The sequence below is a fragment of the Sinocyclocheilus anshuiensis genome, unplaced genomic scaffold (assembly GCF_001515605.1).
Source record: "Sinocyclocheilus anshuiensis isolate Anshui unplaced genomic scaffold, SAMN03320099.WGS_v1.1 scaffold50, whole genome shotgun sequence".
Classification (NCBI taxonomy): domain Eukaryota; kingdom Metazoa; phylum Chordata; class Actinopteri; order Cypriniformes; family Cyprinidae; genus Sinocyclocheilus; species Sinocyclocheilus anshuiensis.
In genome coordinates, this window is record NW_015542382.1 from 2,269,297 (window position 1) to 2,285,550 (window position 16,254).

The window sequence follows — 16,254 nt, forward strand, 5'->3', positions numbered from 1 at the left end:
TCACAAAAATGTATTATTTTCACGTCTTTTTAAGCCATTCGTTACTCGCGCTCTCCAGGCGCGTGCGCTCACAGTCACATCCAAAGCGCGTACTGCGAGTACCAAATTGAGAAAGTACTGTCGGTTTTGTCTTAAATTAATGTAAACAGTTGCAAAATAAAACGCACGAGTATCAGTATTGGATCCGTGAAATAGGTCTTGTGACAGCAGCCTAGCTGTGCCGTCTTTTATTAATGTTAAACAACAAAACTTACTGCTCTTGACTAAATAATGTTTTGTTGAATAACTTTTAATGTTAATTTACAGTTGATTCAATTTTTGTAGCCTATTTAAAACACGTTCATAATTTAGAAAATGTAGTTAATACTTGCATCATTAATGATTTATTTTATCCACCTGCGACCCACCCGCAAATAATCAGAATGCATTTTTTTATTACCCGACCCACCCGATCCGCGGATTATCCGCAGCGCCCGCGGATATAACCGCCATCCGCGCATCACTAGTGTGTGTGTGTGTGTGAGAGAGAGAGAGAGAGAGAGTGTGTGAGTGAGTGTGAGTGTGAGAGAGCTCCTGCAGGTGTTTGTATGCCTATTCTGATTACTGTTGTTTGGAGTGTGTATGAAAGTTAGCTATTGACCTGAGGTTGAACTGAATATGCAAATATTGTAATGGGAGGAGCATGTGCAGGTTTTGTGTTTCTTGGCAGCAGCTCATTAGCTGAGGCTTTTAATAAGTGTTTGGTGAGGTGTAGATGATGAATAAAAAAGGAAAACTGACACCAACTCTTGGGCTGATTTAAAAAACCTCGGAAGGAAACGTTTTTTAAACGGTAGTTTTCCAGGCTTCACCACAAGGGGGTGGTAACGCCAAGAAGGAAGAACAAATCCTTGCTTGATGAGAGATTGTAGTCAAGTTTTATGCGAGTGTGCACGTGTCGCTGGGACGTTCTATGAGTTTTAGGAAGTTTGTTGCAACAGAGTATTCTATATAATTAAAATTATATATTTTTATATAATTAAAATGTGAAAATTAATTTAAAAGCCGTTTAATTTAAGGTGTAAACATTGTGTTTAAAACCAACTGTTGATAACTTGTTTTATTTGAGCAGTGCTATGCCCTCAACAGAAAGAAAAGAAAAACAACAGAAACGGAACTTATTGATATCCATTAACATTTCTTTCTCATTTTTATTAGAATTAATGTGGATAGACGACATGCAAGTCTACCACTGCTCTTCAGACAGATGTAAATAATGGTGTGTTGAAGAAGCTTCAGCGTTGCTCCATCTGTCACGAGGCCTGTTTATCAGTAAGTGACCCTGCTGCAGTGCAGAAGGCTTTGCCCGCATTTCCTCTTCTCAATGTCACATTCCTCTTCTGTTATGTTTGAGCAATCTGTATTATTTGTCCTTCAGTATTGGAGCAAATGGCTATTAACTTGAACAAACACATCTCAATGAATAATTCACAAAAACAAACATCTTGCACCCAGGCTAAAAACTTTTCATTTTTGCTATCAGTAAGACTGTGAGAGTCTTCCTATATGGCAGATGGAGAAAATCGAGAATTTGATTGTTCTCTAATCTCTGAGAATAAAAATGCAGTCTGAAATTGAAATATTGATCTTTTACATTGCAATCACCTGGTATATTACACGAGAGACAGTATGTGTGAGCAAGAATATTAATCTCTCTTCTCTGGGCCTTTGTTTTGTTTTTGCTTTGTTTTTTTCTCCAGTTTTCAGTGTTTGACCATGTCTGTCTATATGAAATAATTTGTCCCTGCATGGTTTCCCCATGGATATGGTGCCCAAATAACCACATAATTAATCTCTCTCTGTCTTTACCACATTTGTAATCATACAACATCATCATTTTGACATAATCTGTTTAACTGATACTCAGCTGATTGTAGAAAATATAATTATTTATCTTGTTTATTGAGCATATTGAGCTAAAAAACTTTTTTTAAATGCTACTTAACCTTTAATTGTAAAGAATTGAGGGCCCTTTTAACCTATATGTGCCAGAAGACAGTTTATTCATATATTTAATGCAGATGTTTACTTAAAATGATTATATTAAAAAACATTAATTAGTGATAAAGACATAATTTTTTTTAATACAAATGTACAGTCGGTAATATTTGATATATACTGAACATACCGGTCAAGATTTAAAAATAAAATATAAAGAAATTAATAGTTTTATTCAGCAATGATGCATTAATCAAAAGTGGCAATGGAAAAAAAAAGGTTACTAAAAAAAAATGTATCTCATTTTTCACAAAAAAATTAAGTGGCACAACCATTTGTCAAAATTATAATAAAATAATATAAGAAATATTTATTGAGTACTAAATCATAATATTATAATGACTTCTGACACATGTGACACTGAAGACTAGAGTAATGACGGTTGAAAATTCAGCTTTGCCATCACAGGAATAAATTACATTTTAAAATATATTAAAATAGAAAACAGTTACTTTAAATTGTAATAATATTTTACAATATAAAGTTTTTTTTCATGTATTTGTAATCAAGTAAATGTAGCCTTGATGAGACTTCCTTCAAAAACATGAACCAACCCCAAACTTTTGAACAGTAGTGTAGGACTATAAATAAATATATAAACTTGTTTTTCTTGTATCAGTCATTTAAAGAAACCTTCTCATTCTTCTACACAATGCAAGTCAAAAGAGTGAAACGTTGGTCATTTTAGATGAGGAAAAACATCCTCTGTTATATTCAGATGTCAAGTAAAAAGTTGTTCATGAGTTCAATGACTTAATCACGATTTAATCATTTCCGTTCAAAGCGTTTCCTCCCTTTCTATCCCATCATGCCCTAATATGGGTAATCTAGTTAAACATTTTTTCATGTCTTATTTAAGCCTTTTCCTCAAAATGTGTGTCTTTATTTGAAGGCTGTGGTGCATGAAATGGGTCTTTAACTCAGTGGAAACTACAAGCTTCTTCAAATCACATAAAAAAAAAATCTGTGCTGCCTTTTTTATGAGAAACAAAATAAACTCATGTTTCTGTTGTGAATATTATGGGCAAATCAGTCAATCAGTGCATATGACTATCTATATTCATATAGTCGCACCACCCTGAGAAAACAGCAGCCACCCTCAATGCATCCTGGGAATAATATGACATATCAGGCACATTTCTGTTTATCCCGCTCGAGGGAATTGAGCCCACAACTTGTCTCGTCATTTTAAAGAACATATCGAAACAAGTTTCTGTATTGGTTTGCAGTTGTACACTGTCAACAAATTTATTATTTTTTTTTTTTTTGTACTTATTTTTTTAAAGTTGATTATTAGAGTATGTTTCACAAAAAAAAATAGTATTTCAGTTTTGTTTTTTTTTGGCATCAGAATTTAATGTTTAATTCACTGTTGCAAGCCGTTTCTTTGTAATAATTTGTGAAAATTACTAGCAATTTCTGAGTGAAATTATTTTTTTTTTTTTTCAACGTATTGGACCATGTTCTTGATTCTTGAGGTTTCACTTGTTTTTTTGTTTCCCAGTCTGCTCAGTTAATGCTCACACAATATCCTGTATGCAGTTTCTTTAACGCAGAGACTCAAAACTTGTGTACAGCTAAAATTATATATTTTCCAGGATGTTGAACTGAACTGAATACACAAACAAACGCAACAGTCCTCTTCAAGTTTACAAGTACTGATATATTTCTCACAAAACAATCATAGCAAAACAGATGCCATTTCTGTATCCTAAACACATATGTTTATCTTCCGCTCCTATCTTTTGCTAGCTGTAGTTTTGGAACCACACATTTCCCACGTTCCCAAATGGTCATTTCCCATTTTTAGGGAGCAATTCCAAATCAGAGTAAATAGTTTTCAAATCTATTTATGGTCCCCACAGATTTATGGTCTCGGGTAATATTCCTAAAGCATGCAAAAGAAAAATATTACAAATCCGTGTTACAGTACAGTTGTTTGGATATCATACAGCTGGAGCTGTTGGGAGTGCTGTTGTAGACTAGAAATATCAGTATGGAACAATACTTAGCTTGTGTCTGGCCACGAGAAGACCACAAATGGAATGTTAATGAGGACTTTGATACGTGTCAATAAAGGCCGATATGTAGCAGCGGAGGCATTTAAGCACTAATGGGGTCTCATTTGCATGACCTGAATCAATAGGATTGTTTGATGGCTTTAGCTTCATCAGGAACGCTATTGACGACAAGGTGACACCGGTGACATGAGCATCGCTTTGTTTATTTGTGTTGTCGGTTCATTCTGGTGCACAAAATGGTGACAGACATCGATCTAGACCTTTCAAGACATCATTTAGCATTCGAATGCCTATAGGATGGATGGCTCATCCTGACAACACCAGCAGGGAATTCTGTTCTGTGGGAAGTCTGTTTTCCTCTTTAAGTAACTCACAGACTAAATAAAGACTCGTGTGGTGGGGAAAATGCCAAATGCATAAGAAAATATCATCTGCGGCTAGTGTCTAGTTTTAACTTATTTGAATCAAATCGCTGTAAATGCTTGAGAACATGAAACCACATCTACAATATCCACAGGTTCTCCTTAGAATAACGAGGGAAAGATTCCAAAAACATTCAGTAGTTTTTCCATCTGAAAGTCAATAAAATAACGCAAGGTCTTACAAAGAAAACTCCCACATAAGGTTGCTCAAACTGAAGAACAGGTGAACATTTTAAACAGTATTAAGAAGCCAAACTGACCTACAAAGAGATAAATGGACTGTAGAACCAGAAGATGGACATACACGAGAAAAGCAATGAAATGTAAGATTCCACACTCTTTAGAGTCTTTAAAGAAGTATGAAACACAAGCCAGATGCATCTCTTTTCCTCCTTTTTTTACATTTTCCTCAGCCTGTCCTGAGGGCATTAGACTGAAGGTCACTGTCCTGAAGGGATAATGCCAAAACAGCGTCCAGTTGCTTCCAAACGCTGCATCAAAACAAGTAGCAGTACACCAACAGTGCTCTCCACAGAGCTTAAACAAGGAATTAAGCACAATGTATGTAGATAAAACAACAGTCGAGGATTCTGGAATGTTGTGTGGATGGAGCATTCGATTGGGTTAAGGAGAAGATCTTCTCCAATGCAGCTCACAGCATAAAACCTTGAAGTCCTCTCTTCAGCATTCGGAAAGTGTGTGATGTGGAGAGCATCCTTATCCACCTCTTCTTAGTACATTATTGGATTTTTTGTGTATGTTCTGCTTTCTGTAAGAAAGAAAAACAAGAGGAAGGTTTGAGAGCCACAGGTTGAAATTACATTATTCTGGGAAAAATTTTACCTATCTACTGTAAATTTAAAGACTGATAAATATACAAATAAAAGACTGAAACCTTGACAACTGTTTCAATATTAATTCAACAATTTAAATATGTGTAATAGTGTTAAACTTCTCTGGGCCATCTAATGGGACTTTCATATTTAATAAAGGTTTTGAAGGTTTTACATTTTATAAAAGTTTGGGGTCAGTAAGATATTGATTGATTGATTGTTGTTTGTAAAATAAATTAATACTTTTATTCAGTAAGGATGCATTAAACTGAACAAAAGTGACAGTAAAGACAAATGTATTTATTTCAAATAAATGCTGTTCTTTTGAACTTTCTATTCATCAAAGAATCCTGAAAAGAAATAGATGATGGTTTCCACAAATGACTGAAGACTGGAGTAATGGCTGCTGAAAATTCAGCTTTTCCATCACAGGAATTAATTACAATATTTGACAATATTACTGTTTTACTGTATTTTTAATCAAATAAGTACAGCCTTGGCAGGGTTGCCAGGTTTTCACAACAAAACCCACCCAACTGCTACTCAAAACTAGCCCAATCGTGTTTCGAGGGGGTCCCCCCTTAAAAATCGCATTCCGGGGGTTCAAATACATGTATTTCAGGGGCTAAATATCGCATTATTGGGGTCGCTTCAACCCGCGGACATGAAAAACAATCCGCGGCAACAGTGTTAAAGTAGCCCAATTCTGCGTGAAAACCGCGGACGTGGCAACACGGAGCCTTGGTGAGCATAAGAGACTTGTTTAAAAAACATTCAAAAATTTTACCAACCCCAAACTTTTGAATGGAAAAAAAATTATTACAAATAAATTTAATTCATGTTTATTTTTTACTAAGTTTAGAGTCATGAAAATGTATTTTGATTTAAGTTAAAAAAAAGGTGGGCCTAGCATGTTTAAAAGCTACATAATTAAAATATAAGAAATAGATAATAATAAAAATAAATATTTACATTTCTAAAATATTATAGAATTTCAAATGCCCCTTTTCTCTAAAATAGTACATTTTTGCACATCATGGAAAAAAGACATTAGACAGTAAATGAACACCTCCAGTCCAGTGCTGTGCCAACGTGTAGCAGATTTTCTCGACATCAGGGAGTCATTTTAATAAAATTAACACAAGGTGTAATTCAAATAATTTATCATGTAGCTTTAGCTGTCTCTCGGAGGGGGAGAGAGTGAGAACGGCCAGCTGCAGAAACAGATAAACGGGTGGAAGGGCGGCGCTGGAATATTCATGCGGTGAGGCTTTGCTTACACAGGAACCTTGCAATTAGTCCCCAGTCTTTTGATTCATCTATGTGTTTATTTGCAAATGGTTTCACTCTGAGACAGAGGGAGCCAATGATCTCATCTGTTTGGAGGACACGGGCGAGTGACACACGGTGTTGCTGAGAAAGACTGATGGGAAGGGGAAGTGAGGTCAAGACAACAAATCAGAATAAGCCACAGCTGAAACTGTGCACATACATACACTGTATACGAGTGTGTTGATAGGCATGTTTTGTACAAGGACTTTATTTATTTTTTAACAGAGATTAATACTTTCATTCAGCAAGAATGCGTTACATCGATTAAAGACAAAAAAAAAAAACTTTTACATAGTTACAAAAAATATATATTTCAAATAAATGCTGTGCTTTTGAACTTTCTATTCATCAAAGAATCCTGAAAAAAAACATGTATCACAGCTTCCACAAAAATATTAAGCAGAAAAACTGTTTTCAGAAAAATGTTTCTTGAGCATATTAGAATGATTTCTGAAGAATCATGTGACACTGAAGACTGAAGTAATTGATGCTGAAAATTCAGCTTTGCCATCACAGGAATAAACTACATTTTATTGTTTTTATTTGACATTTTATTGTTTGTATTTCAGTCTTTTAACTGTATATTTAATCAAATAAATGCAGCCTTGGTGAGCAGAAGAGATTTCTTTCAAAAACATAAAAAAATTGAATATTAGTGTATTAAAAATTAAAACTAAAATTAACTCATGGTTAATGAAATGGTCATGAAAATGTATTTTAGTTTATTTCATCTTAGTTCATTTAGTTCAGTCATACTATTTCAGTTTTATTTTTATATATGTTAATGAAACATACATATCGTTAACATGTTTAATATGTTTGAAACACTACATAATTAAAATAACAAAATAAAATAATAAAATAAATGTAATCAATAAAACAATTCACAGTATTACTATTTTTACTGTATTTTCGATCAAATAAATGCAGCTTGGGTGAGCATAAGAGACGTCTTTCAAAAACATTAAAAACAAGTTAAAGAACAAAAAACAAATTGTGTACTATATATAAATGGTGTTCTTTCCATATATTGTCTTTTTTTTCACAAAAAAAAACAACTATATATATATATATATATATTAGTGCTGTCAAACGATTAATCGCATCCAAAATAAAAGCCTGAATGAAACTCTCTGAGTGTGTGTGAGAGCGTCTCACCGTGTGTGAGAGTGTCTGATGAGGTGGCCTGCTGTAAGGCCTGCTCGATCTGCCCTCTCCGCTTGGACTCATATTCCAGCGCCTCCTGTAACCTCCTCTTTGCCTTCTTCTCCTTCTTCAGACGTCTCTGAATGGTAGCTGGAAGAGAAAATATCCATGTGTAAACATCAAATGGAAATAGACGATTTCTGTTTTTTTTTTCAGTTTTCCAATATGTATTAGATCGCAACATTTTACCTCGACTGTGTAGCTCAGAGGTGAGCTGTCTCTCTAGACTCTCTCTCATCTCTCTCTCTCTGTACAGCTCCATCTTGAGCTCTCTCCTCTCCTGCTGAAGCTGTTTCTCCTGCAGACGGGCATTCTCCAAAGCCACCTTTAGCAGGCCCTGCAACACATGTCCACATGTTATTGATGCTGAACTTGTTTGTATGAGTGTGTGTGTGTGTTGCATTTCTTCATGGCTATACCTGGACATTAGTGAGCAGTGTCTCGACGGAGGAGAGGCCGTCTGTGAAAAGAAGGGACGCAGGGAAGCCAGAGGACAATGATTGAGCTGGGACCTTCTCAAAGATGGTTGGTTTCACTGCATTTTGTTCAACTGTGAAATAATAAACAAAGAAAGGGATGAATTCAACTGATCAACTGACTGTTAAAAGAATAGTTTAGCTATAAATTTAAATTCTGTCATTTACTCAGTCTCATACAGGGTTATTAGTTAACCAAAACTAAAATCATAAAAAAATTAATTGGAATAAAGTAAACGTTATGTAAAATTGCAGCTAGTTGGCAAGGCAACATTTCTCATTTTCATTTAGTTTAACCTGATGTACTACAATTTAAAGTTAAACTGATATAAAAATTAATAATAAAAAACTATATAGACATTTAAAAAATATATTAAAATTGTAAGAAAATATTAAAATAAAAATCAATTTAAAAATGTAACAAAAACTATACTAGCGTGTCAATGATACTAATAACACTAGTCTCAGATGTGATTTATAAGCTACAAAGGAGGGTAAGATTTTCAGCAAATAAGAACTTTTTTTCTTTTTGAAGAATATGCTTAATATATAGTTATAATTTAAGTTACATCAGTTAATAAATCTACAGAAAATCCCTGTTTTTTGGTTGTTCTTTTTGAGTGAGGGCATTGGGTTTTTTAATGTTTTTGAAAGTTAATTGTTTATGCTCACCAAGGCAGCATTCATTTGATTAAAAATACAATAAAAACAGTCATATTACGAATATTATGACTTATAATAACTGATTTAACATGATATTGCATTTTAATGTAATTTATTCCTGTGATGGCAGAGCTGAATTTTCAGCAGCCGTTACTCCAGTCTTCAGAAAGTTCAAAAGAACAGCATTTATTTATAATCGAATTTATTGTAACATTAAAAAATGTCTTTACTGACACTTTTGGTCAGTTTAATACATCCTTGTTGAATAAAAGTATTAATTTAATTTAAATTTTTTTTTTTGTTTAAACTCACTGATCCTAAATTTTTACAACAGAAGAATCTGTATGTCGATTTATGCTTTTTATACATTTGCTAGTACAGGATGAAGCCAGGCATGAGCATATTATTTTAATTGTTTTGAGATTACTTGTATATAGAAACTAGAATATCCCATTACAACATACCATTACATCACCCAACTAAACTCAATGCAATATAGTGGCTCTGTGCAATAATTGAACTATAATGAGAGCAGAAGAGGTCAGAGGAGAGGCTTTTCTGTAATGTTATGTTATATTAAATTTTATTTTTTATAAAATTTCGTTTATGTGAAGGAAACTCACCCCTGTAGTTGGAAAGTCTGTTCATATGCAGAGTTGAGTCTGTCTCACTTTGTTCATCATGAACATCATATGCTACAGAGAGAGAAAGAGATATATAAAGACAGCAGATAAATGAAACAAGAAGTTTCAGAGAAGCACAGACTATTGCCAACATATATTGCTTTGTGTTGTTATTGTGCATGCAGAAGAGTCATTGCAAGCCTCGTTGATTAGTTTAACATTTTTTCCTCAATGTAAATCATATAATGTTGTTTTCTATGGACATTGTATGCAAGATATTATGAAACAACAGTAATATCACACTTCAAGATGAAGATGCTAACCACAGTAACTGGGTCTCTGTAAATACACTAACATTCAGAAACCACATATGGATTGGTATAGCACATTGTGTTTGATAAGGTGTAAATAGCATATCGCTAAGAAAATATTGCTATTTTCATTTAGTGTAAATAGAATCCATTGCTATTTGCACTTAGTGTAAATACCACCTATCGCTAAGAAAATATGATTTTTTCATTTAGTGTAAAAAGCATCTAATTGTGCAAATAGCCGCTGCCAAATAGAAATATATTGTAGCCCTTTAAATATCTTTACTGTCACTTTTTGGTCAAATTAATGCATCCTTGCTGAAAAAAAAGTATTAATTTCTTTCCCCCCCAATTTTTTTTTTAAATCACCCCAAACTTTTAGTGTATGTTCATTTGTGAGATTCGCTCAGCAGAGATTGATGATTGTTTAATTAATAACTAATTAATTGCATGTTATTATGTCATTAATTCAACTGACAGCCCTACTTAATATGCAAACTCACTCACTCAAACTCAAGGGTGTTTTTTGAGGAGAGTGTGTGTAAGGCTGTGTGGGGCTGCTGGGAACTGAACTGGTTAGTTGAGGTGAGGGTTCAGTTTTCTGAGGAACATTCCCATCTACGGATGGTGTCAGAGAGGGGCTCTCGTCAAAACACTCCTGCTGAAATGAAAAAAAAAAGAGACTTCAGTCCTGCAAACCTAAATAAACTCTCCCCACATGACAACACATCTTCATTGACCCAGTTTATCTGAGTCAGCTTGCCTTAAGGTTCATATCATCGTTAAGGATTTGTCATAAAATAAAACCTTTTTTCAGATTCAGATTTGTGGTAAGGCTAGTAAGCTATGGAAGCTTGTTTCTGCCACAGCATAAACAACATCTATCAATTCTCACTTTTTCCCCTCACAATTCTGCTTTTATATCTTGCAATTCTGAATTATTTTTGTGACTAATTTTGAGATATGAACTCAGAACTGCTGAGAAGAAAAAGTCGCAATTACCGCGAGATGTAAACTCAGAATGCCAAGATGTAAACTCAGAATTCCAAGAAAAAAAAACAAATTTGCTAGAAAAAAGTTTGAATTGTGAGATAAAAAGTAGCAATTACCTTTTCTTTCTTTTCTCTATTTTTTCATTACGTGGCAGAAACAAGGAACATGGTTAACAACCTAAAACAGGTCTCTGAAAGCCACCTGACCTTTGATTACCTAAAGCAGTTTAGACCCCTTTGGACCAAGTGGACCAGCAAATTGCCTTAAATGACTCCAAATAAATAAACTCAAGCTAGAATTGTGTGAACAGTCCCTGATGACCTTGCAGCAAAAGAGCTGTGTGTTTTAGTATCTGGTCTGTACAGTATGTCCTACCTTGATGGCAGATGTCGGCCTGGAGACGGGGCTGTGCACCTGTGCACTGGCAACCATGTTGGCAATTGTATTAAGGTGGTTCATCTGGTTCATTGCCATGGCAACAGAGGCGGGAGGAAGTCCAACAGGAAGCAGGGGATGGGGCATCATCATGAAGGGCAGGTCCAGTCCTATGAGAAGATGAAAGAATAATGGAATAACTACATACATTTAAGTCAGTTGGCTTCAGATTAGACTTTCAATTTAGTCATATGGACTACTTTTATGATGTTTTTGCATATTAAGCTTGAATGCTCCAGTCCCCATTAATTGTCCCAGTAACTGTAAATAGAAAGTCATACAGGTTTGAAACGACATAAGGGTGAGAAGCTACTGACAGAATTTTCATTTTATGATCTCTTTAAACACATCAGGGTGTGAAAGTGAATGGTTAATGCTCACTGTTGGCCAGTAGATGGGTGTGTTGGAGAGAGCCGAGCTGAGAGTTGTTCAAGCTGTGCTGTGTTTTCTCTGAAGCAGGTGATGAATGCTTCTCTCTCTCCCAGGACAAAGCGCTGCATCCTGTTTAATGATAGAAGAATATGAAATATGAAATATTCACAATATAGGTTTTAACATGCATTTAGGTTTTAACATAGCTAACATATAACATAGCTTTTATATTTGAACATATATTCATATTGTATTGATATATTTTTACATTTTGCAGTGTTTGCAGTGTCTACCTTTTTGAAGTTACATATAGTTTTAATGTTTATTGATTTCCATATTAATATATAGATTTATATATGTACTGTATGTAAAGAAAATTATAAATTCAGATTCACAGATTCAGTTTATTTAATTGATTCTAACTGATTGAAGTTAGTCTAAACTATAGTATGACTAAGCAAAGCAAGATACGTTTAAATCTATTAAAATACACAATTATAACAATATATAGAATTTAGTAACATGGGTAAAATATATACATATATACATAAACTGTATTTAGAAATATTTTTGTTTTTATTTTTTTAAGTGGCTTTAAACTTCATACTGACACCTACTGGTGTGGATGTTGCTGTAGAACTATCCTATTCAAAAGCATTCTTTGAACCAAAAATTACTATGACTAAAGTTTGTTAAAAGTACTATTCATTGCTTTAGGTTAGCTTTAAGTGCACATTTAACCACATACTGTACACATTCACACACAAATATGCTTAGACAAATTAGCTTAGAATGGAATCCCCCAAATAAGTGAGCAGAATACTATAGAATGGGCATATCTCATTATCTTGAATGAAAAAACGGAAACAATAAAATGTAAGTTGCCCAGCGACCAGCAGCAACAATGAACTGAACTGATAATCTATCATCAGTATTCATGTCAGTGCCATTGGGAGCAGATGGTGTTTAGGTGGCAGATTTGTGGCGAAGGAATCAGTGACAGCGCAGGATGAAGTCAGTCCCCTTAAGAATATCACATGCTCCAACCAATAAGGTCTTCACACGACCGGACAAAAATAACCTGATTAAAAACAATAAGCTCCCTCATTACGACACAACCCAACACTGCAGATACATTACAACACCACGGCAGCTACGCAACCTGGTCCCTTCACCATGACATAAATACTGTACAATAGAGCGGCCATCTGTGCAACAATCTGCACGTCCGTGGAAATCAAGACTAGTGTCAACACGAGCTCACATATCTTGTGGGACTGGAGTTCTAACGTAAGTGAGAGGGCGCAAATTCACAGTAATCAGACAGATGAAGATGGATGAGAGGAGGGAAAGCAAGAGCAATCAGAGACAACAAGAGCTGCAGCTGTGCTGCGAAACACACTAAAACAAACACAAACATGCACACGTACACACACGTGCATACGGTATATTCTCCTGTGTCAAGTACTCAAATAGAAATGGCTTTCAGCTTTTGGTCGGATGTCTAGAACAGCTTGCTTTGGATTACTGATATTCTGAAAGGAGCTGGTGTAAAGAGAAATACACTGTAAAATGGTTTTCGAAAGTTGTAAATAAAACAAAGATTACTGGAGTATGTTTTACAATAAATTACTATTTCACTCTTTATACTTAGAAATTCAATGAGTTACTTGCAGTTTTCTGTAATTATTTGTGAAATTTACTAGCAATTTCCAAGTAAACGAAAAATGTCAGAGTTGTTTCTACTCCAATTTTGTTTTTCAGTGTACGATGGCAGATCTTTCTGCGAAATGTCAACATGAAATCAATCATTTCTTTTTTTTTAATAAACATTCCTGGTCTTATAATGTGTGATTCATAAGTGCATGTTATTCAAGATACCTATTATTTTGTGCTTGTAATTTTAGACAGATCATTTTCACCTGATGGATAATGAAATAGGCCAAACGTCCATTACATTAAAAAAAAAAAAAAAAAAAAAAAAAATTATAAGTATACACAATTATTTAAAGAACCGTCTCTTTCTTACCTTTTTATAATATGAAGAACCTTCTTTCGCCACAAAGAACCTTTTGTGAAACAGAAAGGTTCTTCAGATGTTAAAGGTTCTTTATGGAACCATTTAGACAAAAAAATGTTCTTCTATGGCAGAAGAGTGTACAGGGACAGATTAGTTATTAATGAAGACTTGTTTTACGTGGTTTCTTGCACACTACTATTTTATGACAGTAAACACACTTTTACCATAAGCATGATTTGTAAACTAATATATTTTGATGTTTGTGTCACATAACTAGCTCCATGTGTATGGCTTTTTTGACGTAGTAAACTTGCTCGGTAGCTCACCTGGTAAAGCACTGCATTTTTGATGTGGAGCAATCAAGTATTAGTCCAATGAGCCATGAGACTCGATAAAACAGCTCAAAGATTTGTAGAAGCCAGCTAAAATGGCATGGTTGCTTCAGCAAATGTGTTTTTATCTCGCGTTTATTTAGTTAACACTATAGGTTAGGTTTAGTGTATGTGCTGTTATGAGAAAAAATGAGCCATGATGACAAGGTCAAAACTGTCTAATGAAAATGGTTATTGCTCACTTTTGAGTATTTTTGGCCAGTAATTAATTACAGTCATTTGTATCCTAGTAATTAATAAACACCAGATGGTCAGCTTGTCTAGACTGTTTGATCAAATGAGAAATGCTTTAAAAGTCAACTAGAAGAGATTTGTGTGTTTCTACATGTTTGCTCTAACGGAAAGTATTCAGACCCCCTTCAATTTTTCACTCTTTGTTATATTGCAGCCATTTGATATAATAAATACTGATTTAAACAGCATCTTAAAAATGAGAGCAACTTCAAACAGACAAGATGAGAGGGAAAGGGGGTGGACGGGTGAAGATACAAAAATGTTGACCACAGGGAAAGAGGGGCAAACAGATAATGTGTGCGTTACACTATACACGAGTTCCCTGCTAAACGCACGCGGATGTGAAAACAAGCACACATGTGCTAACATACACCCGTATGCACACACACAGCGCACACCTGTTTCTGTTAACGCAGGCAATCACCCGTATGACAGGTTTCGGCCATCTTGTTAAATAATGCATGGAATTTTTCTTTCAACTTGTCAACGCAGGGGGAAAAAAGTATCTCTCGCTGCTTCTCTCTGCTCTTCTGATGTCAACCTTGATGCTGATTTTCCTTGACTGCATTCCATCTTTCTGATGAAGGCCGTTTTTTCTTCTCTCCTAAATTATGCTTGTCCACAGCTGTTCTCTCTAGGAATGCTGTGCTCTCTTCCTCCTAAACTCTTGTGAGAATGGCTTTTGAAGTCCACATTATCTATGTTAGTTTTAGCCACAGTTAGTATATGGCTGCTGTGTTTGAAGACTCAAGATTTTATGTGATGCCTAAAAAATCTGTCTAGCAAATTCTGCTGAGTGCAAACACTAACAGAAGTGAAATGTTCCTTTTTGTCGTTTGAACTTTCTATTTATCAGAGAATCCTGAAAAAAATATACACCACACAAAATATGAGCAGCAGCACACATTGACAATAACAATAAATATTTTTTCAGCAGCAAATCAGCATATTAGAATGATTTCTGAAGGATCATTTAAATATAAAATTAAATAATAAGTTAAATCAGAAAAGTTGCACACTTTTTAAAATGCTTTGCATCATCCACAAATTTTGTTTATGCATGTACACACAAAAATACTGTACAAATGCAACATTATCCATTTACACATTTTCTAATTTTGCTTGGCTTGTATGCACACACACAAACACATGCACCCCTGCAGCAAATGTCTTGTTTCATCTCAAGGGCTGGTGTACGATTAACTATTCTTCTGTCTGTTGTTGGTCTTCTCTAAATGCACAGTCAGGCAGCAGTCATTAATGTCACCATTAGTCTCTGTAAACCAAGCACAACCCTGCAACATGGGCACCCTGAGCGAGCTCTGCGATGGGGCTCATCTCACCCAAAAGGCCCAGGTTACTATTGCAAAGCTATCTGTCTGGTACATCTACAGATTGCACTTTAAACAAGCTGCCTTAAAGGAACATAAACACACATTAACAAACAAATCGTGAAAGCACAAGCCCTACCTGTACCTGTATTAGAGTTGAGCTCATCTGAATCGAATTCTGAGCCATTGTGGGTATTGTGTAGATTCATCATCATCTTCATCTTCTGTATCTTCAAAGCTTCAGCCATGGCAGCTGTTGTTAGACCTGCAATACATTCAAGAACAATCACAAACACAAACAACTGTCTCACACTTTCTCCCATACAGCAATGGAGTAATCAAATGGAGACACCTTCAACTGTGTCTCCTCAACAGTTTTATTTGCTGAAAATTCAGCTTTGCCACCACATAAATAAACTACATTTTAAAATATATTAAAATAGAAAACATTATTTTAAATTGTAATATTTAATACTATTACTGTTTTTAATGGTGTATAATTAAATATTTAATTTTTATTAATCATATATATATATATATATATATATATAAT

General features: G+C 34.7%; 1 protein-coding gene across 1 annotated transcript in view; it reads right to left on the reverse strand.

The window, feature by feature from the left end:
• Positions 1-7,741: 7,741 nt before the first annotated feature.
• Positions 7,742-16,254, reverse strand: part of LOC107692685 (dachshund homolog 2-like) — a 36,114-nt gene continuing 27,601 nt past the window's right edge. The window contains exons 4-10 of the mRNA XM_016491850.1: positions 11,734-11,853; positions 11,293-11,462; positions 10,432-10,585; positions 9,614-9,685; positions 8,271-8,401; positions 8,041-8,188; positions 7,742-7,941 (exon numbers count right to left, since the gene is read on the reverse strand). Of these exons, the coding sequence (XP_016347336.1) occupies positions 7,742-7,941; positions 8,041-8,188; positions 8,271-8,401; positions 9,614-9,685; positions 10,432-10,585; positions 11,293-11,462; positions 11,734-11,853 (995 nt within the window). The remainder of the gene's footprint in view (positions 7,942-8,040; positions 8,189-8,270; positions 8,402-9,613; positions 9,686-10,431; positions 10,586-11,292; positions 11,463-11,733; positions 11,854-16,254) is intronic.